The sequence below is a fragment of the Macrobrachium rosenbergii genome, chromosome 28, assembly GCF_040412425.1.
Source record: "Macrobrachium rosenbergii isolate ZJJX-2024 chromosome 28, ASM4041242v1, whole genome shotgun sequence".
Classification (NCBI taxonomy): Eukaryota; Metazoa; Arthropoda; class Malacostraca; order Decapoda; family Palaemonidae; genus Macrobrachium; species Macrobrachium rosenbergii.
Window position 1 is genome coordinate 30,435,101 of NC_089768.1, and position 24,900 is coordinate 30,460,000.

Consider the following 24,900-nt stretch of genomic DNA (forward strand, 5'->3'; position numbering starts at 1 on the left):
GTTATTCAAATTACATTTCAGTATTCTGCAGTCGAGAACACGAACGTTGTTAGAGGTGCATTGTTTAGCCAAGTCAATGGATTATTCAGATGCATTGGATTTCGGTGCATTGTATACTCCACATTTAAGGGATAGCGTTTTTCTCGTTTTCAGTGCACGCAAACTTTACACCCAACCCTTTTCTTTTACTGTTATGTTAATATTGCAATTGATGTCAAGTTAGATGTGTCCTGGTTCTTCTAAAAATTGACAGCTATGAGGCTGCAGGCCACACCTCGGTTTCGTGTCAAGTGGATTGTTATTTTCTCTTTTTACTAGGCTAATGCGGCAGTGGAGAGCTGCTCTTTTCGGCGTTAGTGTACATTGCTGCCAGATGCGTATGTATCATCGAAGCTGATAGTTCGTGGTATATCCTGATGTTTGGGATTTACTCGAGAAGGAACGGTGGCATTTCGAGCTTATCTCGAAGTCATATCGCGTATCCCATGAGTCTGCTCTCTATAAATATTTTCGTAATGAGGCTGTACATGCAGTGACTAGATTATTATGAAAACTAATACACAAAGCAACTGGGAAGTGCTGGGAGCCCACCCAGAAATCAAATTAGAATATAATATTTACATTCGCGGAGCAGAAAAAAGTGAATAACAAATTCTTAACGATCCGATTTTTTACTATTGTTATTTATCATCATTTTTTTTTGTTTGTTTGTTGGCGCTCTGGGTCATTGTTGAAACGAAAAATTCCTGTGATTTACCGACTCTCAGATGTCGTGATATATTGGGAAGGCAGCTGACAGTGCGCATCTGTCAAAACAGGCGTCTGGTGTCATTCTACGCCTATTGTCTTGGAAATCATCGTTTTCTCCCGAACAGTAATCCGTTTTTTGCCTGTGACAGACGAACACTGCTGAACTACCGTCGGTGATGGAAACTGGGTGTCATTGTGTCACGCGATATATATGACGTTCATTACCATTGTGCGCTATTTTTTTTTTTTATGAATAAACGTCGTACGTTTATTCGAAAGGGTTTTCTGAGCGGGGGGAGGGGTGGGTGTTGCCAACAGCTGGTCAGCTGAATTAAAGAATGCAGAAACAAGTGTGTTTGTGTGTTAGGATTTATATCTGTATAGAACGGGTGATATATTCGTGTCCTAGTCTCTAAGGTAATGCTGAAAGCAAGTTGGGGATGCAGAAGTTATTACTAAACTACAGTGCTAGTTCATTTTGATTGTAGCTGTTGATGTGGAATAGTCAAGTTGCATTTAGGCTTAATGAGATTCATACCTAATTATCAGTTAAGTCTACGTAATGAGATTTTCTTTAGACTGAAAAATAAAATTGTTACTGAAGAACAGTGATTTTATTTTTAATTTACAAAAATACGGAGGAACAGCTAAGTATTCATGTATGTTTTTGAGAATATGAATGTAACATTTACATACAAAAGTGATTTCTTGTTAATATGTGTTTAGGCATTAATACACACACACACGCACACAGTATATATATAATTGGTTGTCATTTTTTCCCAGCGCACATGCTTAAAGCATGCATGAAGTTTTCAAATGTTCAGATATTAGGGATTTTAGTATGAAATCTGGTTTGGGAAAGGAAGCAAACCAATTGAATCATATTTACAGCCAGCTTTATTAACGGAGACCAGAACAACCCACGGACACGCAAACTGTCAGCACGACATTCCCAGAGATCTCTTTAAAAAGCCAACCGTGGTTGCGCAACAGTGAGTTGACCACTCCGTTTGAAGGTTGACCGCAAATTACAGAACATTTCGTTCAACTGAGGAGGAGCTGTCCTTTTCTTTTCAAAAACCACCGCAACATAGCAAAAAGAAAATAGGTGGAGAAGCATGACATCCCAGTCTCGAGCCCTGTGCCGTTTTGTTAATTCAAATTCGCACTGAAGGTATCATTAGGATGGTATAACCAGCAATAATCCAGGCAAAACAGTTATACTTTTCCTTAAAAGTTCCGCATCCTTTCCATTGCGTCTCTCTTCATTTCATTGTCTTCTTCATCATAAATCTAGGCTTGTACAAAGAAAAAAAGCACCTCCTTCATTTTTGATAAGACTAAGTTAAGAAACCTCTGAAATGACAAAAAAAAAAAAAAAAAATTAGAATCGATTCCAACATAACGATAAAAGATACGAAATCATGAGAAATTGGCGCACTCGATGATTTCAGAATTCCCTCTCAAAATCAAGACAGGAGACATTGAATGTACCGTGCATCAGTAATTAAACAAGGAAATGTAAGGCAGACGCTCTACACCGCTCCACACACCAGCCCAGTTGTAGAATATTCTTATCAAGGTCGAACGTGGCTCGCCAGACCATACGTTGGAAGGTTTCAGTTCATTTCAGAGATTGCTAATCTAAGTTTAATCGAATAAGACGGTACTTTTTTTTAGCTATAGGGCAAGCATTGCTTTGGTTTATCCTATCTGCTTCACACTTTTTACGTAACCTGTTTACATACGCAAACACACTTGCACTATATATATATATATATATATATATATATATATATATATATATATATATATATATATATATATATATATATACACATACACAGATAAATAGAGCAAAGGAATGCAAAATTATGAAGTGGAGTTATAAAGACAGGAGAATGGCTCGTAAAGCTATGAGAAAGAGTAAAACAGTGTTTAAAATGATTTATTTTCAACATTATCTCCAATCAGGGGTGGCTCTCGAGAAAGGACAGTGGTCACTGCCGCAGTCACACTTGAACTGCGGAGTCGTGGCCGACCCCTCACCGCAGGAAGCTTCTACAACACATTTTGTCAAATATGAACACAGTAGGCTCTCCATCTGTACGTTGCAGCCGCCCCCCCCCCACAACTACACACACACACACACATTTTTACTCTCTTGTCTCCCAACACTTACGATTTTTTTTTTTTTTTACTCTGTCAACTTATCATCCTCCATTCTTTCCACAAGACAGCCATATCCAAATACCGATCCATCCCTTCACTTACGGTAGCACTTTTACCTTTCTGTTTTTCACATATTCTGTGACTCGACCCTATTCTCATTTTGCCATATTCGAAATATTTATTCCTGGATCCTTATCTAAATCTACTACTTTCATCCTCTCGCCGTTCATATTAACATTCCTTATTATATATATATATATATATATATATATATATATATATATATATACATACATACATACATACATACATACATACATACATACATACATACATACATAATGTACATATAAATATACAAACATACACATTACACATATACACTATAATACATACACACACACATATATATATATATATACATATTGCCTGTGTGCATATGTATACTCACTTGTCACTAATCTTACGGATACTGCCAAAGACAATCAGATATCTTAGAGATATAGTGTAATGCAGTTTTAAGCATCTTGCAAATCTAAAAAAGAACCTCGAACTAACATCAGTATAAACACTGTGCACTGTCATGACGAGAAGGCACCGACGAAAGGTTCGCAACTTCTTCAGAACATTTAAACTGAAAGAATTGGGATTCCGCGCGCCCTCCCAGGTCTTCATTCAGTATTCAAGGCAATGCATGCGATATGCGAAAGTCAACAGGCTGGGCTTGAATTACACCAAAAGTGCGCCTCGTTCCATCGCCGCTCAAGGCCCCCTTTTTTTTTTTTTTTTTTTCCGCACGAACTTCGTTCGGAGTTCTGTAGGGTAATTGCTTGAAAGCCTTTTTTTTTTTCTTTCATTTTCTCTCGTGATTCTTTCGTGAACTATGAGCGAGAATTAGCACGATTTCAGACATGACTGTGGTATTGATTTCCGGAGATCAGGATATTCCATTTTCGTTGGACTAATTCTCTCTCTCTCTCTCTCTCTCTCTCTCTCTCTCTCTCTCTCTCTCTCTCTCTCTCTCTCTCTCGTGGTTGTTCAGCCACAGATGGCGGTATAAAATAAATTCTAGTAGTGTAGAACTTTAGGTGTAATGCTTTTTAATTTTTTGTCGGTTAAAATTTTTAAAAATGTTTACATTCTATTGCCAACTGTCAAGTTAGCCAAAATTACCCGTTGATAGCCATACTCTGGTCCCTTTCTATAAGCCTTGAATAGCCATGCTCATCTCAGAAGCAGACTCTTTACAGGTGTTAATTTTGTACGGTGCTTTATTTGTTTCATTGAATCTTTCAGGTAATCCTTGAGCCATACCAGTACAGGAAGTTTTTATATTGCAGGGTTCGTCGTATGCTCCTATATCCCTTTTCACCAAACGCATTCTCTACAGACGAAGCAACAAACGAACGCTACCGGTTACAGAAGGCTTTGTTTAATATCCGTTGCAGTTACTGTTCACTGATAGCGCGGCCGACGACGGGAAATTGCATAGATTACTGAAGGCAACCGCGAACTTAGGCCACTAAATTAATCATACAGCCCTGCAGCACCGAGTGTAAATTTGAGAGAGAGAGAGAGAGAGAGAGCCTTAATTTGTTACATAAGATTCAACTGCAAACATTGACATAAACAGTTCAACTCCTCTCTCTCTCTCTCTCTCTCTCTCTCTCTCTCTCTCTCTCTCTCTCTCTCTCTCTCTCTCTCTAGTTTTCTACCCGACGTATTTAACAATGACGTTAAGGAAATGGGTCTAGGGATTAATTAACGATAGTGCTTAAGAAACTTGAAAGTTTCTTATTATTCGAAAAGTTATGAAGCTCTGAACTAGAAGCCGCCAAGTTTTGTGAGAAAACTGTTTCTCCCATGCCCCAAACTATAATTATACTCTAATGCACATTTCATGTCACAACCATCGTTTTTAGTTCCTCGTTGGGCAGGTCGGTAGAGTCGTGGGCTAGCACTCGCTGGGCCCGAGTTCGAGTCTCCGGACGGCTAATGAAGAATTAGAGGAATTTATTTCCGGTGATAGAAATTCATTTCTCGCTATAATGTGGTTCGGATTCCACAATAAGCTGTAGGTCCCCGTTGCTAAGTAACCCATTGGTTCTTAGCCACGTAAAATAAGTCTAATCCTTCGGGCCAGCCCTAGGAGAGCTGTTAATCAGCTCAGTGGTCTGGTAAAACTAAGGTATACTTATTTACAGCCATCATTTTCGACTAATGTATAAAAGTTTCGTCATTGTATGCGTGTTCATATGGATGAACGGGAATGGGAATACAATAGGCCTAAGTGGTTTTCTACTCTTACTTGTAATTGCGTGTTTTCTATTTAACAATGAAAATGGCGGGAAAATGGTCGCTGTTCTATAGATCAGCACGATTTCCGAAATGCAACCAGTGATGGAATCTATAATATTTAGGCAAAACATTTCGTTTATACACATTTTTGTTACACGTTGAAATCACACTATACTTTCTCCTTCACCATGGCGTAGAACCGTTTTGTTTATCATGTCAGCTCAGTACTGTCATAACGACGCACTCGAAGCAGGGGTAATGTCGTACTTTTTTGGGACAGTTATACCCTAAATTATCACTGATTTCTCATATTATTATTATTATTATTATTATTATTATTATTATTATTATTATTAAACCTGATTTTAGTTTCATGACCGGTGTGCTTTTCGAGTGACAGTAGGAACTTGTAGTTACTGGTGACAGGTCGTTAGCTATGTCATTCTTTTTGTGATATGATCTAACATTTTGAACACGGTGACGATCAAGCATGTATATTGCTTTACAAAATAATAATAACAATAAATTGATAATATTAACGATAATAGCGTATTTGCGATGATGGGAGTGGATGTGGGAAATATGCTTATGTATGATGATTTGAGCTGTTAATGCGTGATTGTTAGATACTTTTTTTTGAAGTTTTTTGTTCGTACAATACCGTGATTGGTATGACGTCACTTCGAAGTCAAATAGGTTAATGGGATTAATGTTTTTCTGATGCTGGTTTTCCTTGCCATAAACTGCTCTAAAATCAACAAGTTATGAAATTATCCAGTTTTGTGTATTTGTGTAGGCTACTTATTTATTATGTCCTAAGGTTATTATTGGAATCCTTTGTTCAGATTCTTATGAATGGTTTTATATTCGTTCAGAAAAATCTTATTAAAAGGCTGAGAAAGAAATGCACTCGTGAAATACGCCATTTCTGTTCTAATTCTGTGCTGTTCATTACAGAGGAAAAAAGTGAAGAAAATTAAATAAGATATTAAATTTAGTGAAATGTGAACAGAAGCCTTAGGCTTCATGGAAAAAGTGAAAAAGAAGTCTTCGGCCTAATTTCGGAGCTCTTTGTTGGTAGTGAACCCGACCGCCGTTCTGGAACTTAATGAACGCAACCCACTGGATGGTACTGTGACTTTAAAAAAAAAAATGGGAGAGTGATTAAACAAGGTGGAATATTGACTCAGGGACTTCACTTCAGACTTCTGCCTAAGCTTACGCAGTAGTGCAATCAGCTAACATCTCTGTCAAAGAGCTGGAAAAGATCCAATTTGGCTGAAGTACCGGAAAAGAGGAGAGTCAAGTGTGTCAAAGTGATCGCATAAAAGCGTCGTCATGAATGCCTTCAGCAGCAAAGTACTCCCCGTTCTCCTCCTCCTCCTGGTCGCCTTCTGCCTCCTCCTGGCGGAGGTACGCGCCACCGAGGAAGAGGAGGAGGATCCAGGAAGGAGTGGAGGTGGTGGGGGAGGCGGAGGAGGAGGAGGAGGAAGAGGCCGAAGAGGTCGCGCAAGCAGGACCAGTGGCCAAGTTAACGAAATTCAGCGGTCTCGGAGCAGAGGCAAAAAAGGTAATGTTTCTCTCTCAAGTTCTTTTGTTTTCATTTCGTAACCTTTTATAGAGTAAAAATAAACCCGTGTTCCTTCATTGGTTTATCAGAGCATTTTATGTAGCTAAAATAGGCGACGCAACGCAATTTTTTGGGAATTTATGATCAGCATTATAAGCAGTCAGTGTTTCACATATTCACTGGAAAAGGGACGCCATCATAGTTCAGAATTAATTCCCTTCAGTAAGAAAAAAAAGCGAGTAATGATTACTCGTTTGTCATTTCACTGCAGACAATGGTAAAGATAATTTCATTTTTAGCTTCGGTAAAAACGATATATTAATTCATTTCAAAAAGTTCTTTGCGTTCATAAATATACTATTGCTTAAATTTTTTTACGTATGGTAACATCGATACAATGCCGTTTTTTTCATTCTAGTCAATATGCCATGTTGGTTTTTTACTTGTACATTATTTTTCTGTTTTGGGTGAAAAAAAATCTACTTCAGAAGGCAAAAACTAATTTCAGTGAAGAGTTTAAGCGAAGAGGAAGATCAATACTGTCTTTTGTGGGCGGTTTATATAGTTGATATCTTTTCATCTATTACACGCGCGTGCGCGTGACTTTTGCACACACATTTATATAGGCTAGAGATGTTCAAAATTGATTTATCAACACCTGTGTGTCTATATTTTTGTCGGGGGAGAAACACGGCCCTTTAATGTTTCGAGTTCAGTATGATACGCCAAAGCCGCGCCAGCCATATGTATAATACAGTATATATATATATATATATATATATATATATATATATATATATATATATATATATATATATACATACTGTGTATGTATGTATATATATGTATATGTATATATAGCCTATATATATTATGCATATATGTATATTTATATATATATATATACATACATATATGTGTGTGTTTATGGTATATGTGTGTATGTATATGTACAGTATATGCGTATAATGTATATCTATATAGGCTATATATTTATTTATATGTTTACATATATATATATATATATATATATATATATATATATATATATATATATATATATATATTTTATATAAAATTAAATTTCTGATGCACACCTGGATCGAAACCCGGTCTCTCAAATGAAAGGCCAAGGCGCTACCAACTGACCCACAGACCTCCACATACACATTATATATATACATGTATATAATATATATATATATATATATATATATATATATATATAATATATATATATTATATTTGTATATATATGTATATATGTATGTATATATATGTATGTATATGTACTCTCATACTCACATTAGCAGTTAATTGTCAGTGAAAAAAAATTCGTTCATAGACTAATCTATTTGTATAGACTGATAGACAGATATGTTTGTGCATGTGTGTGCGCGTGTGAGTAGGCTAATTAGTATCTCAGTGAAAGACATTCCACGATGATGCAACACGAGCTCACTATGCAATTGCATTTTTTTATGCAACACAAGAAATTTCTTGTGCCTGCAGTTTCTCTCACTTCATCCAGGGGAGAGAGAGAGAGAGAGAGAGAGAGAGAGAGAGAGAGAGAGAGAGAGAGAGAGAGAGAGAGATTGTGCATGGACGAGAAGCTTTCTTTTATGAAAAATGTCGATTGCTTTTAAATTCGTGTAGATATCCTTGTTTCATTTTGCAAATCCTCACTCTTGGCGGCCGAGTATTCCTGATAAGATCAAACAGCAAAGCGGAGCGAAAGATATTTCATTTTTTGAAGGTCACTCGGCATCGTCGAGTGGAATGACTGTTATCGCTCCGTGGTTTAAATTTGATGCGATAAATTGGAAACAAATAACACGCCTCAGAGGAAAAACAAGGAGAAGCGAACTGAACATTTGATTACGGTCTCGCCGAGACAGAGTCGGAGTGGAATCTTCCTAATACATTTCTGTATTTCTCCCAGTTTTTTTTCACCCTTAAGGGCAGAATTCGACACGGCCAGTAAAAGAACGGACAACCTATCATTATTCCACTTCAGCTGGCAACAGCAACAACAACAACAACAGCCATAACAACAGCCTTTTGTGAGAGTTTTTCAATTTTCCGAAACCAATAATTGATGTTTATCAACTTGGCCGAGCGCGGGAGGTTTTTTTTTTTTTTTTTTTTTTAGTTTGGGGGACACAATTTTCAGTTCTTTATTTTGTCTCATTATTATTACGGTATTTTTTTTTTTTATTATTAATTTGACGATTTGTTTCTCCTAAATAGAAAATGTGACGGTTCAGTTTCGTGTGTATTTTTACACTAGTTTTCTGCTCGCCTTTCTGCAGTTTTTTTTTTTATTCCTGTTATTTTCCCTCTTTTTCGTATTGTCTTCCATTCTTTATATATTGTCTCTTTAATTTTTTTTTTTTTTGGCGAAAATGGAATTCAAATTCGTTTGATGGTGTTTGGGGGTGTTCGCTTTAAAAGAATAAATTGTTTTTCATTTGTTTATACCAACAATTTCTTCCTGTTCGCGAGTTTTTTCCCCCTTTTTATTTTTGATATTGAATTTTTCACGTCCGTTGTAGCTGTGTGCTTGGGTCAATATTTTTCACTTTCATTTGCTTTTATTCCTCAAGTTTGCAACCTTTACAGCAAACCTTCGCAGCTGCTTTTTTTTATTTAAAGTTTCTTTTATTTTTACCTACACTTGTTTTGGCTGTCGCCACTCCCTACTGAAGTTAGGTGGAGATAACTTTATTTTTGTTGTCTGAGCTGGTATCCCGTCAGTCTTTTGTAAACAGAGTCAAGGCAAGTTAGGTTAGGTGAGAGTTCTTATTTTTTTTTTTTTTTAAGGTAGGATGTTAGCTTTTGTTTTTTTCCCAGACTTGCATTTAAATCCAGATGCACTTCTATGTCAGTGCATTGTATTTGAGTCTGCAGTAATACCAGAGATAGATGCTACCTCAAAATTCGGCATTCTCTACCTAGGATTCGAACATTTTCCGGTTAAATTTTTATCAGAACCCGTAGACGAACTTTTTTGACGATTTTACAAACGGACAGAAATACAGAATAAGTGATAGTACTGTTTTTACGACCCCCTACAAGTATAATGAATACCGTAGGTAACTATGAATAAATGCTTTATATAATCTTGGCAGAGAGGAATTCCAAGATACAAGGTCGTATGCTTGCGAGGTATGCGAGGCTTTTGTACGTGTACGCTACATGTATTGATTTATACTCTCGGTAAGTGCAAGCATTACATGAGGCGTGAAATACAGGGATTCTCATCCTTCGTGTTAAAAACTTATCCTCTAATCCAAGGATGCATGTTTCCATGATATGCTGTTCTTTGTCCAAGCAGACATTGAATTCACTGTTATAAACGTCATGCATTTACTAAACGTGCTATATTTTGTCTATATTGTGCACAGATTTCTTTAGGTATAAATTGGAAGCATAGTATACACCGATATAGTATATATTTTATATCATTAAATTTCTCCATTGTCCCGGTTTCTAGGAAATATGACTGCGATCATTTAATTCCCCGATTGCATAATGAGGCTGATTGTGCTTTTACGGTGCAGTTCCCTTCAAGTGCCCTTCTCGTCGTTGTAGAGAGAGAGAGAGAGAGAGAGAGAGAGAGAGAGAGAGAGAATGGTACCATTTTCCTCCGGACCGAAAAATTAGGATACAGATCTTATTATTATATTTTTTGCGAAAAAAATATGCAGTCCCCGATTGTACAATGAGTTCGATTTTGTTTTTTCGGTGGTTTCCTTCCAGGGCCCCTTCTCATCGAGGAGAGAGAGAGAGAGAGAGAGAGAGAGAGAGAGAGAGAGAGAGAGAGAGAGAGAGAGAGAGGTACCGTTTTCCTGCAGACCGAAAAATTAGGATGCAGATCTTATAATTACATTTTTTTTTTTGCGAACACAAAGAGAAAGTCGCGATGACTCGTACCCGGAGACGCAGACAGACCATATTATGTGCCGATACGATCGTGGACTTAAAGAGGTAACACGGTTCCTTAACGACGGATAATGAAATTCGCAGACGCCCTTGGCGAATCTGGGTTACGTCAGCGACCACGGAAGGAATGCCCCATTCTTTATGGCCTCTTGCGATATCATTGCGCTCTTGAAGAGAAGCCTGGGAATGATTGACAATAAAAAACTGTCATGTTTAAAGTAAAGTGAAGGTTATCATCTTTTGGATAATCTTCCATTCCACCGTGTCTGTCTGTCTATCTGTCATATTTTGTTTTTATAATGAATTCGAGTAACAGAACTTTAATAGATATTTGATATAAAAACTTCGGTGCTGATCTAACGATAAATTCGTGGTTTAACGTTGCACTGACTGAGTCTTGCTAGATTTAAAAGATAAACTTGAGAATTATTTGTCTAGTTTCAGCCATTTAATTCGGCAAAAACTGCTGTATTAAATTTTGCCTGTCAGTATGCCTGACTATAAATTTGTGTGTAGGTGTGTATATCTGGATTCCTGTATGTATGTGCGTATGTGTCGTTGGCTATGTGTATGTGTGTAAGTGTTTGTGTGTTTGTAAACGTGCGTGCTTACACTTTTACTCTTTTATGCGAATATACCAGTTTGTGCTCCATCTTATCAGTTTTAATTTTTTTTTTACCCTACGAATAACCTTTTCATTTTTCACTCTTCCTGTTCTCTGTCAAACAGCTCTTGCGTCGTCATGTTATCTGTCTGTGTCATTATAATTTATCTTTCTCTGTCCTTTTTCCTTTTTTTTGTTTTTTAGGTTTGAAAGAAAAATTACTTTGTTAAATACCAAGAAATACTCTCGATCAGAGTTTGGGTGAAATCGGTAGAGTGACCTGCGGTATGTTTTTATTTTTATTTTTTTATTATTATTCTAATAATGAGTAGTTGAGAAACGAGTCCTCCTTATTTATTGAGAAATCAATCACTATTAATACTGTAATTGTTTTGTACCGTACTTACGGCTTGCTTTTGATAGCCCATGGTGGTATATACTGTAGTACGGAAATATATTTCATGAATAAGGTTTTCTTCAGTTACTTTAGTTTGTAGTGCGCTTTTACTATTGCTCCTGTATACATATAATGAGTACAACACACACACACACACACACACACACACACACACACACACATATATATATATATATATATATATATATATATATATATATATATACACACACACAAATATTAAGCCACATTCATTGTATCATATCCAGTTCACCATGCCCCTGGAATAACTTACACCTTTGGGTGTAAGTTATTCCAGAGGTATAGTGAGTTGGATATTAAACGATATTTACGGCTTAATATTTGTTAATATAACTGAAAAAAATTCATGTGTATGCATATATATATTATATATATAATATATACAGTAAGTGTGTGTGCATGTATGTATGTATGTATGTATGTATGTACAAAAATACAAATAAAAGTGCAAGTATACATTATGGTGTGTTGTTCAAAAGAGTAGTTTTGCTCACAAAACACCCCTTTTAATCAAAAGTGCTGGTATTCTCCAGAATGAAACAGTATTTTTTATTACGAATTATATTTTTGTTCAAAGGAATTGAAGACACATGTGCTAAACTAGCTGCATCCTGGAGAAAGTTCTTAAAAGAAAGTTAGCTTTCCCTAATAAGCAAATCACGAGGGCTCTTCGATAGACTACATGAGGACTGTAGGTGTCTAAAAATAAACTGAGAAGGGTAAAGGATATAGGAAAGAAACTCGCCGTCGTCGTCCTCTCTCTCTCTCTCTCTCTCTCTCTCTCTCTCTCTCTCTCTCTCTCTCTCTCTCTCTCTCTCTTTCAGCGACAAAGGGCACTTGAAGGAAACGGCACTGTAAAAACAGAATCAAGCCCTTTGTGCAATCGAGACATTTGTATTTTTTACGCAAAAAAATATAGAAATAGGATCTGTATCCTAATTTTTAGGTCTGGAAGAGACTGGTACCATTCTCTCTCTCTCTCTCTCTCTCTCTCTCTCTCTCTCTCTCTCTCTCTCTCTCTCTCTCTCTCTCCCCTTGAAGCTGTAGTGATGCGCTTGGATAACTTTTTTTGTTTGATTTTCATGTTGCTGCTGATGGTTTATTGAATATTCATGGACCTATGAGTTTTTTAGATGTGCGTTTGTTTACCTGTCGTGTCTCGTGTGTACCTGGCTGTTCCGGATACGATCTTCTGTGTGGAAGATTACGAGGCCGGTTTTCTTCCAGTTTCCCACTTCTGCTACCTGAGCAGTTTTACTGCGTGCACTTGAGAGAGAGAGAGAGAGAGAGAGAGAGAGAGAGAGAGAGAGAGAGAGAGAGAGAGAGAGAGAAGGGAAATGGGAGGGAATTCCTTTTTGGAGTCGAAGACTACGAGTATGTTTGTGATCTAACTTTACTCGTGTATTTACTTTACATTAATATGTATTAATGTGGATGTAGTTCTGTCGAATAGTAATAAGTTGCTTGCACACACAGATACACACCTATATATATATATATATATATATATATATATATATATATATATATATATATATATATATATTATATATATAAATGTTTTGTGTAATATTTTGTATAACATTACTATATATATATATATATATATATATATATATATATATATATATATATATATATATATATATATATATATAAAATGTTTTGTGTAATCTTTTGTATAACATTACTGTGTTCCAATGATCGTTTATGATTTAGTGATATTTCAGTTTTTCTTTCTGTTACTCCTTAACCGGTAGTAGTAACTGAATAAAGGATTTTTATTTTTGTACAAGTACTGGTTTTAATATCTCTCTCTCTCTCTCTCTCTCTCTCTCTCTCTCTCTCTCTCTATATATATATATATATATATATATATATAATGTAATAGCCACAATGCCCTCTTAAATTTTCGAATTCGTTGCGCTTTTCCTAATACGCTTGTCACTGCAAAGCCTTAATAACCAAGTGCAAGAAATATGAAGAAATTATGATGTCAGGTAGGAGGAAATGAACCCGTGTCTCCTAATCAGAACGAGGACCATGAGAATGGTCGACAGTGGGACATCGTTCTGATTAGGAGACCGAAGTTCGTTTCCTGCTATCGGACATCATCATTTCTTCATATTTCTTGCACTTGGATTTTAAGGCTTTACCAAGAGTTGCTGTGATCATGTCACGGTAATAAGACGAAAGTACTTAGCATCTCAATTGTTTGACTTTTCCATCGTGGCTGTAACTTTGTTCATATAATCATCACGTTTTTACGTTTTTCGTGATTTAAGATCAAACTATATATATATATATATATATATATATATATATATATATATATATATATATATATATATATATAGGCCTATATATATATTAAGCTTGTACGTACATCCGTCTGAGTTAAATAACATCTGCACCTAGTTTCTAAATTAAGAAATAATATCTACCTTTAAAAAGACCACTTCCATTTTCAGGTAGACGACCTTGTAAAGATCACATAGAATCCCTTTGTTTGTCTTTAGGCGATTTGCAGATGGCGATGTTTACGCTGTGTGTAAACACAGCTGTGGTTCTCAGCCATTTTTATAGTCGTGAAATATAAGAGAGAGAGAGAGAGAGAGAGAGAGAGAGAGAGAGAGAGAGAGAGAGAGAGAGAGAGTGTTAACCCGGTTATTTCACTCATTCATTTCACTGAGCTTCGACTTTGTTGCAATTTAACAGTTCTAAATATTTCAATACTGTGTATGTATGAAATACAAAGTAACAATTTGTATCATACTGTATCTTTATAAATAAGTGCATCAACATGAATGTTTATTTTTTAGTTAGTATATTGATCGTATTAACGAGAGACTGACTAGGGTTTGTAAGGCATATCTGGATGAGGGAAAGGTTCCAAAGGAATTGGTGAGAGAAGTAAATGTAATAAGTGATTGAGGACGATAAGAATTATAGGGACGGTGTTTCCAGAATATCAGGAAAGGTATATAGTAGCAATTCTGATTGAGAAAGTACTGGAATTGGCATATGCTGTAGGCCTATGCCTTCATGGAGGGCTAATGAATACAAATTTTAGAATTCTTTTCTCCGTTCATTGTTAGTTGTTGCAACGTTTCTACTTTCATGATTTCCTTTTCTCAGGAGATCTGGCCCTCGGTCTTGAAAGCCATAGTGTTGCTTAGGCAAAACTAGTTCTGCTTAAGTTCAGAAATAAAACCCCAGCTTAAACTGGGCATTTCAGTTAAAACTGGTTTGATCGTTTGTGAGCCTATTTAATATAGTCTACTTACTAAGATGCGAATTATTAATTCGTGGTTATTTATGCATTTCTCCTGATATATTTTATCTCCATTTAATATTTCTTTCTTGCTGCCTTATCAGGCTACATTAATAAAAAGTTTATATATATATATATATATATATATATATATATATATATATATATATATATATATATATATATATATATATATATATAAATATATATATGTGTATATATATATATATATATGTGTATATATATATATATATATATATATATATATATATATATATATATATATTATACAACAAACTTTCCTTTACGTTTGAAATGGAACTTTATTATATCAGCTTTTGAGATATTTGTACCTTAATGATCATACTGATTTTCCAGTAATCATGTTTGTTATTGCCCGATCAAGATGGCCTTTTGTCAGCACAGGCTCTTGTGTCCAGCAGAGTGCATGTGCTAAAACTTAGAATTGATGTAAATTGTTAAATCTAATTATTCAAAACCCAACTTGAGGGAAATTTTCACGATTAAATACTTTTCAACGATAATCATGTCCTATGAATAAAACTATGCTTCCTATGTTCCTTACTCAGTGCTGGATCTTCGTATGATGAGGATCCAGAGCAGTTTTACTTTAGCTAACCTCATTTTAATTATGTTCTCTGGTAGGACTTTTATAGTAAAGGCTACTAACTCGTCAACAAACAGAGAGGTTTTAGAACAGCCAGATAGTGCTCGTAGGATGGTGATATCAAAGAGTTACTATTACTCTATAAGAACCTGGGGTAATTTTATCCTCGTTGACAGATACAGACGGCCATTTTAACACATTCAGGCCTAGATCATGGGGTGCTGACCTCATTAAAGAAATAAAAATGCTCCTCTCCCTAAAAGTCGCCCGAAGTTCGCCCCAGATGTTTCGTTGAACCGTGAGTGAATAACGAGGGCCTGCGAAATGACATAATAGGGCAGTACTGTAATTACGCAATTGGACAGCATTGTACCTCTCCTACATCGCTTCTGTTATTTACCAGCTTCTTCGGATAGATTTCGCTTACTTGGCGTTGAAAAAAAAAGCCAGCACATACTTTTGGAAGGGCTGTCATAATGATGGCGGGCGGCTCATGTTGCGAAAATGCACGAATATGTGCCATTTCGTAACTCGAAAATAGCATGGTTGGAAACCCACGCTCGCATAGCGAGCCGACCTGGAAGGTCTTACTGCTTGCAATCGTGTTTCTACTTTAAACTGTCTCTTCTGTGCGCCGTCCTCTTTTTCTTCTTGTCTACCTGTATTTTCTCCTTTTTCTTGATGCCTCGCTTTAGATGAATACCTGTGGGGGACACTTCATTAGTTTCCAGGTATTCATTAAGCCGGAAGGCCATGCACAGCCGCTCATTTAAAATGCGAAGGACTTCATTATGTCCACGGACAAAAAAAAACAGAAATAAATATCCGCTGGGACTCATCAGTTCGAGTGAAAAATCTCGTATGAAACATGTTCATGGTAATAGCACAATGCTGGGTGGGGAAAAATGTCAGCGTTGGAGTTGGTCATATACGCTATTCAGAAAGCAAGAATTCCGAGCTTCATTCGTTTGCTATTAAATATATATATATATATATATATATATATATATATATATATATATATATACACACACACTGTATATATATTTATATATATGTATATATACATATATACATATATATATTAAATATATATATATATATACATGTATATATATAATATATATATATATATATATATATATATATATATATATATATATATATATATATATATATATATATATATTATATATATATATATATGTGTGTGTGTATACATTATATGTGTTGGTGTGCTTTTATGACCGGTGCGTTTCTGAAGCAACAGATTTAGTTAAAAAGAAAGAATATGCCTCTTTTGGTTGTTCTCTTGTGAGTCATGTAGCCTAATACATATATCCAGTTCAGTAGTAATGACTGGCACGTCTTGAATAAAAGAACAGAAATTGTGGTAACACATATTGAAGGAAATTGCAGAGTTGAGACGGTCATGATAAGCAGGCGACATCGTTTGCCTCTCAAGTTCATGATGCCTATCACCACCGAGTTGTCCAGAAAAAAAAAAAATATGTTGAGAGTGTAATGTGGACCACACTCAGCAGCCGTATGTTAGAGCGCAAGCACGTCGCATAAAGTAGATCAGCAGTACTGCAAAAAAAAAAGGGGGGGGACTTAAAAAATGCAAATGGTTATTGCTTTTGTTTTTTGTTCTCTTACCACCGGTTATTCTGCTAAGTCGAGAACCACCCCCCACCCCCAGCTACGCTCTCTCACTCTGCGCCGTGGAATCTTAGTCTTGCCCTTGATCTGCTATGAAGAGAAATGCCCGACGCTTTGAATAGTTCCTGGTGGTCGTGGTCGTCCCGTCATCTCTCTTCCTTGTTCGTCTTTATAGCTGAATGAAAATCCCCGGGTCTCGACGCTCATGAGTGGTTGTGGCGTTGTATCAAAATATTAAGTACAGTAAATCACCGCGAAATGAGCGGGTATCATCGGTTGCTAAGTTGGCAATTACATGACTCGGCGCATTCCTGTTTCTTATTTTCTTTCGCCCTCCCGAATTAGCCGAGGTGCGTGTGTAGCCTGGCGTATGTGTGTGTGTGTGTGTGTGTGTGTGTACATTACTGTTTCGTACTGTGCAGTACAAACCAGTCAGGTTTCTTTCAGGTTTTTATTTTCTAATATTTTTTTGTTTGTCGTGAGGTATTTCGACTAAAACGAAATAGTGAGGTTCGTCTTATTTAGTTTTCTTTATTTATCTTTTAACTAATAAGCAAAAGCATTGTTACACGGTGAAATTTTGAAATAACTACTTTTGTTCTACTGGAACTGCTATATCAATGTCAAATACGTTTATTTTGAACTCATGATACTTGGTTTGTTACCCATTCATCCAGTCTCTCTCTCTCTCTCTCTCTCTCTCTCTCTCTCTCTCTCTCTCTCTCTCTCTCTCTCTCTCTCTCTCTCTGTAAACAGAATTACCTAATCCGTGTGGTTCATGTTGTTCTGAATATTCAAAACAAGTCAGGCATGGGTGAAGGGGCAAGCAATCAGTGCCAAACAATTGATGCAGACTGGGTGGAATGGAGGACATAACCCTATTGTTACAAGGATCATTTCTGCAGAATATAATGGCCTAGTGATAGAAAAGTATCGGAGGCTTCGTATTTAAATCCTGATGGTCAAGTGACAAAGCTTTCGGTAATGAGTCGAGGCCCAGATCGACAGATTCTGATCTGGAAGGATAATCAGTCATCAGGTTTTCAGATTCTGACTGTCGGAGACCATACATTTTAGGATTCTGACAATTGAAGATGAGATTTTCAGATTCTGATGGTCAGTAATCAGTTGTTTAGATTCAGACGACCTAGGAGCATATCCTGTTACATCTTTCAAACCTTCTTACTGTCAATTTCTCATTCAGCGTTGAATGATCTCATAGGTCCCAGCGCTTTGCCTTTGGCCTAAATTCTATTTTTTTTTTCGTGTTCTGCTATCTGTGTGGAGACAAATCTTTAGGCTGTGATAGTTGAGGACTAAACCTCTGTAAGTTCTGTGGAGCAGGGCCCATATTTCAAGCTGATTCCTACTAGAATGTGGAGTGGGAAACTCGTCCTTCTTGCATGGAAGCTTTTTCTAATCAGTGCTCTTTTATTGTTGAGCCTTTTAGTTTTCTGTAAAAGAAAACTGTTGAGATGTCTGTTTGTCTGTCTGTCCGCCCACAGATCTTAAAAACTACTGAGGTTAGAGGGCTGCAAGTTGGTATGTTGATCATCCACCCTCCAGTCATCAAACACCACATTGCAGCCTGGTATGTTGATCATCCACCCTCCAGTCATCAAGCACCACATTGCAGCCCTCAAGCTTCAGTAGTTTTTATTTTATTTAAGGTTAAAGTTAGCCATGATCGTCCGTCCGGCACCGCTATAGGTGCTAGTAAAACATGCCACCACCGGGCCGTGGCTGAAAGTTTCATTGGCCGCGGCTGAGAGTTTCATGGGCCGTGGGTGAGAGTTTCACGCAGCATTTACGCTATACAGAAAACTCGATTGCGCCGACGAAACTTCGGCCTGTTTTTTACTTGTTTATTACTAATTTCAGCTGAGTGTCGTTTTGATTGCTAAGTCCGTTCTCGCTTTTTGTTTTCTTTAAGCCTCCATATAGCTGGACTGTCGTATTACTCCTTTGCCTATTCATATAATGCTGTACGAATTAAGATAATTTCGTATGCTTTTGTGTATTATCTTTTTTCTCTTCTTTATTCTTGGGTAATATTCTTTTTCTCTTCAGTTCTCATAAGTTCTCGTTTGCCGTGTGCTTCTAGATTAAATCTTCACAGGGAAGCAATAAGTCTACCTCTCTCTCTCCTCCAGAGCGGTGTCTTTTCACACCATCCCTCAGGCTATATCCAGAGATTCGCGAGCCATCAGTCTGAATAATGCATCCTAAATGACCGGAATGATTTAGCAGTTAGAAGCGTTTGGATTGCCCCCCCGCGTGATCTAGGGCTCCGGCCTGCGTAGGAATACGATCGTTAGATACGTCACTGATAGTTATGACCCTAATTTCCTTTTGTGGTGGTTCTTTCTTTGGGCCCCTCTTCTGGAGCCGGATTTATGTATCCCCAACCCCTCTGAGCCAGACGAAGGTGGTGATAACCCGTGGCGGTGGTAGGAAAGATGGTGGTAATGTTCATGGTTACAATGCGTGATTTTTGGTAGAAGATTATCTGGCCCGTCAAAAATCAGGGTAGCGTTGAGTTATGCAATTGTGTTTGTGCATAGGGCAAATTCATTGCGTTGTTATGCATTTTCTTGTTTTGAGAAATGTATTAGTTGAACGTGGGGTTCGTTACCCGTAGATTAAGAATGTGATATAAAATTAAATAACCTGTTTGGAAACTGCTTTTATCTAGTTGGATTATCGCTGATATAGAAATCAAGTCTTTTTCTGTCAATGAATTGTGTTTAGAGTTGCATAATTAACAGGTAAGTATATAGGCCACCAGATGATACGAGGTCTAAGGTCACAGAGAGTGTATCGTGATATTTCAATTATTCCGAATGCATGCAAATCCCCTTAGGGGGATTTTGCCGTCCGTGCAACTCATGTGGTGCACTGTTGGCATTACTTAAGGTTCCTAGCAGCGTCCCTCCTGCCCCTAGCTGCAACCCATTTTATTCCTTTTAGTGTACCTCCGTTCATATTATCTTTGTTCTGTCTTACTTTCCACCCTGTCCTAATTGTTTCATAGCGAGGTTTCCCTGCTGTTACACATTTAAAACCTTTTAGCTCTCAATTTCCCCTTCAGCGCCGAATGACCTCATAGGTCCCAGCGCTTGGCCTTCGACCTAAATTTTACTTTACCATTCCCAGTGCATGCGAATGCTTCTGAAATGGACAAGTCCCAGACGACCCAATAAATAATGAAAAATGAACGGCGTATCGTGATGTCGTATGCCATATACATGTCAAACAATTTGAGAAATTCCAGAGGAACTAATCATTCACCGAATAGACGAATATCAACGAAATGAATAAAAGCCCGGAGAAATGAATTTAAAAAGCCGGTCACGGAGGCCAGCGCCATGCATTGTTGCGTAAGAGTAAAGTAAATTCCCCGCCGAGGCGAGGACGTCATCACTTGCGGTCAGGGAGATGAATTTCCTCGCGAAAGTCGAGGCGTGAGGCGAGACTGATAATAAAAGGAAGGAATATGAGAGGCGTTATAAACATTTTTCTTTTACAGATGTTTTCCTTTGATGTGGATGTAAGTTTTTTTTTTTTTGTATTCTCTTTTCCGCCGGATGTTTCGGTGTTATGTGTATGTACGTCATGTGTGTATATGTGTGTTTGTGTGTATTTATGTGTATATATATTTATATGTTTGTGTGTGTATTTATATAAATATATATATATATATATGTATATGTATATATATAAATACATATATATGCATTATATCTAATACATATCTATCTATCTATCTATGTATCTATATATATATATATATATATATATATATATATATATATATATATATATATATATATATATATATATATTATGTATGTATGTGTGTATACATACAGAGAGTAGAGATACAGAGAGAGAGAGAGAGAGAGAGAGAGAGAGAGAGAGAGAGAGAGATAATAAACAGATAGACAGATAGAAGAGAGAACGAGTTATACTGAGCTCCCGTTGATATTATCGTCTCCCGACTGCCCAACGAGTCACTAGTGCGTGATAGCTAATGAGGATCCCATGCGATGTTTGGCCATTGAATACACATCCATTTGCAGCCGATGACAGCTGCCGCTCATTCGGCAATATTATCATATAGATAAAACCCGATTCATTACCGTCGTCTGCAGCGCACTTTTGCTCAGGCTACGGTTTCATGGCGTGGCTCGTGTGTGGGGGATATTGATTCGGGTCTTGCTTGTAGACATCTTTGCATGTTTGTTTTTCTATATCGCTTTTCCATGCGACGTTGTTTGCTTGGTGTTTACGCTGTTTTGCTTTCCTCGTTTCTGCTGATATTTGCATTTTTATTTTTGTTCATTTATATAAACCTTGCTTGTTTTCTTGATTTAATTTGAGTTTCAGTTTGATTGCTTACGAAGTTTAAATAAATAGGGTTCATGTATTCGCAGTCTGTGGTACAATAGGTGGTGTCATCGGTTTTGCATTTTATTAATAAAAATGACCTAAAGCCCAAGTAACCTTTGACCTTAAAATGTAATTTTCAGATTACATTCTGTTTGAGCATAGCGTATTTTAATTAAAATGTCTAATTTTAGTAGGGCGTTGATCGCTTTGCTATAAGTTGAATATGTTGTTAATTTTATTCAGGGAATATTTTTCACATCATAAAAGCTATATTCATTCAGATTATTGGACATGTTATTATATGTTTAACCATGCAGGCATTAGGCCATTATTTTCTAGAAAAGTCAAAGCATTTAGTGAAACATGGAGAAGCCAAACCGTAGACTTCAGTCGAGTGAACTTGCAAAGTGTCTCTTGCAGTGCAAACAATTACAGCGTTTTCATTTCGTCAGGATAATTTTTTATTTTTTAATAAATTTTGAATTTTTAAACTTCATCGACTCCTTTTCATTCAGTTGTTTATTTCGCCAAATATTCTCATCAAAAAAATAAATTTTAAGTTTGTAAGCTTTATCGAATTCTGTACTTCCATTTTTTATTTCATCAAATATTCTCATTAAGGAATAAATTTAAAATTTTTAACTCTATCCAGTGTTTTACTTTCATTTTTTTTATTTCACCAGATATTCTCATAAAGGAATAAATTTTTTGTTTGTAAGCTTCACCGAATTTTTTTACTCATTTTTTTATTTCACCAAATATTCTCATAAAAACTAAATTTTAAGTTTGTAAGCTTCAGCCAATCTTTTAGGCTACTTTGATTTTTTATTTCACCAGATATTATCATTAAAATTATAAATTTTAAGTTTTTAAGCTTCATTCAGTCTTTTGCTTTCATTCTTTATGTCACCAAATATTCTCATAAAAAATTAAATTTTTTGTTTGTAAGCTTCACCGAATTTTTTACTCTCATTTTTTATTTCACCGTAAGAAACAAATTTTAAGTATGTATGCTTCATCCAGTCTTTTACTTTCATTTTTTTTTATTTCATCAAATATTCTCATAAAAAGTAAATTTTAAGTTTTAAGTTTTTGTTTCACTAAATATTCTCATTAGAAAAATAAACTTGAAAGTTTTAAGCTTCGTCCAATCTTTTACTTCATTTTTCGTTTCACCAAATATTCTCATAATCATGTTTTGAACTGTCGCATTTAACAGCACCCGCGTCACGCGCACTATCACTTATTTATTTTTTTAATTTTCAATATGGCGCTTTTTAGTCTCCGTGTCACCAGTGGCTAGACTTTGGTTTTGGTTCTAAATACCCCATATCCATCCGTCTATCCATCCATCCATGCAGCCATCCATCCTATGGATTGATAAGCCGACCGGAAAGAGAAACAATCATTATAAGTATCCCAAAGAGATTTGATAAAATGACGTGGTTCATTCTGATCGACTCTCACCTGTAGAGGGGATTTAATTTGGTGTTCAACAGACGAGGAAAATGATTCAGTTCGCATGAATTATCCTTCACTGATATATGAAGGTTTTAGCTGGAACGGTGGGTAGTATTGATATGGTTTTCTTTTGTAATCACTTTGAAACTGATACGCATAGATGGAGTTTTAGAATAGTTTAAGAATGAGAGTATTACTCTGAACATGTAAAATTATATTGAGAATGAGAGAAGAATTATAGGAAGGGTAAAGTACTTTAGGATGCGGGAACTGTGTCAGATGCGAGAGTGGTTTTAGATTCTGAATTGGCCATTAAAGGATTAAGTGTGCTGTTTTGAAGGGAATTATCTTCGGGGACATTTTTGATTTTTATGCAATACACGCTGCTTCGTAGGGTTTAAGCAATTTGGGAATCGAATTTGACTTGCTGGTTTCGCCTTGTAAGTTCTGTAGGTTTATGTAGCACAGCTTTTCAAGCCAGAAAAATTGCAAAGTGGCGTTTCTGTTTTTTTTTTTTTTAAGTTTTCTGACTTTAATTTATGAGTTGAATAGTTTAGTTTTTATAGTTGTAATGACGACGTTCTGGTTTTGGCCATTCTAATTTGGCATTTGAATATGAATGTTTTATTCAAATATTTACTGCCAACTTTTTTTCCATAAGGGTTTGACTTCTTGACTTCTGATTTATTCTTGATGTCAGTTGATCACTCCAGTTGAATTCCATTTTGAATGTTTCCCATGTATTCATTTTCTATTTTAGTTTTGGCATCATCTGAAGTGTTGTCCTTCCAGATCCATGAATCATGTTCTCATACTTATCTTTTCAAGTGTAGTCTCGAACTGGGCTTGCCACTCGTGTGCGAGTTTGGATCTTGAAAACGTAAAATCGTTCTGCTGTTCAGATTTTCTTATTTTCTCTCTCTCTAATAAAAACCTGGGTACAAACCCATTCCTGTCAAAGGAGCATTGACCGAAAATGTCCAAAGCAGAGGAGAAATAGACACACTTTATTCTGAACCCATATCGACGTCTTCGAAACGCCAAATCGAAAAAGAAGAAAAAAAGAAGAACTCTTGATATTGTGTGAAACCTTCCTTCGTGCCAAAAACTCCGCGCGAAGACGCCCTCGCATTATCACAGAAAGCGATTATCAATAACACTTTTATCTCCGGAATTTTCGGGTCTCTCTCTCTCTCTCTCTCTCTCTCTCTCTCTCTCTCTCTCTCTCTCTCTCTCTCTCTCTCTCTCTCTCTCTCTCTGTGGATATTGGATACGTATGTTTATGGCAAAACCAATTGGATCTCGCCGATGGCTCGATGAGATGGTGGAACTTGTGGTCCCGAGGGAGACAGACATGCTAATATCTCTTCCGTCAATGAATATTCATTACCTTCTTCCCCCCACCCCCACCCTTCCCTTGCCAACTGGGAATGTTATTTCGTTACTGGTGTTCGTGAAGAACAAATTAACTGTCTGGACGGTGTTACGGCGTTGGCTCATTGTTGTAAAGGCATAGATATTATTCTGAGATACAGGTGGATAATGTGCGGTGTCATTTTTTTAAACTTCGATCGTATCTTAGGATAATTGTTTGAATTTATCCTAGGATAAATGGTGACTGTGGGGCGCAAACAAAAAGGAAGTCGCGTCAAAACACCCACACACAAATACACACATAAGCTGCACACACACTCACACATAC

The 24,900-nt window shown here is 36.5% G+C and overlaps 1 protein-coding gene across 1 annotated transcript in view; it reads left to right on the forward strand.

Annotated features, from left to right (window-relative positions):
• The window catches only part of LOC136854199 (fibrinogen C domain-containing protein 1-A-like), a 514,845-nt gene that overhangs the window by 3,709 nt on the left and 486,236 nt on the right, over nt 1–24,900 (forward strand). Inside the window, exon 2 of the mRNA XM_067130506.1 lies at nt 6,181–6,793. Coding sequence (XP_066986607.1) covers nt 6,562–6,793 — 232 coding nt within the window. The 5' untranslated portion in view covers nt 6,181–6,561. The remainder of the gene's footprint in view (nt 1–6,180; nt 6,794–24,900) is intronic.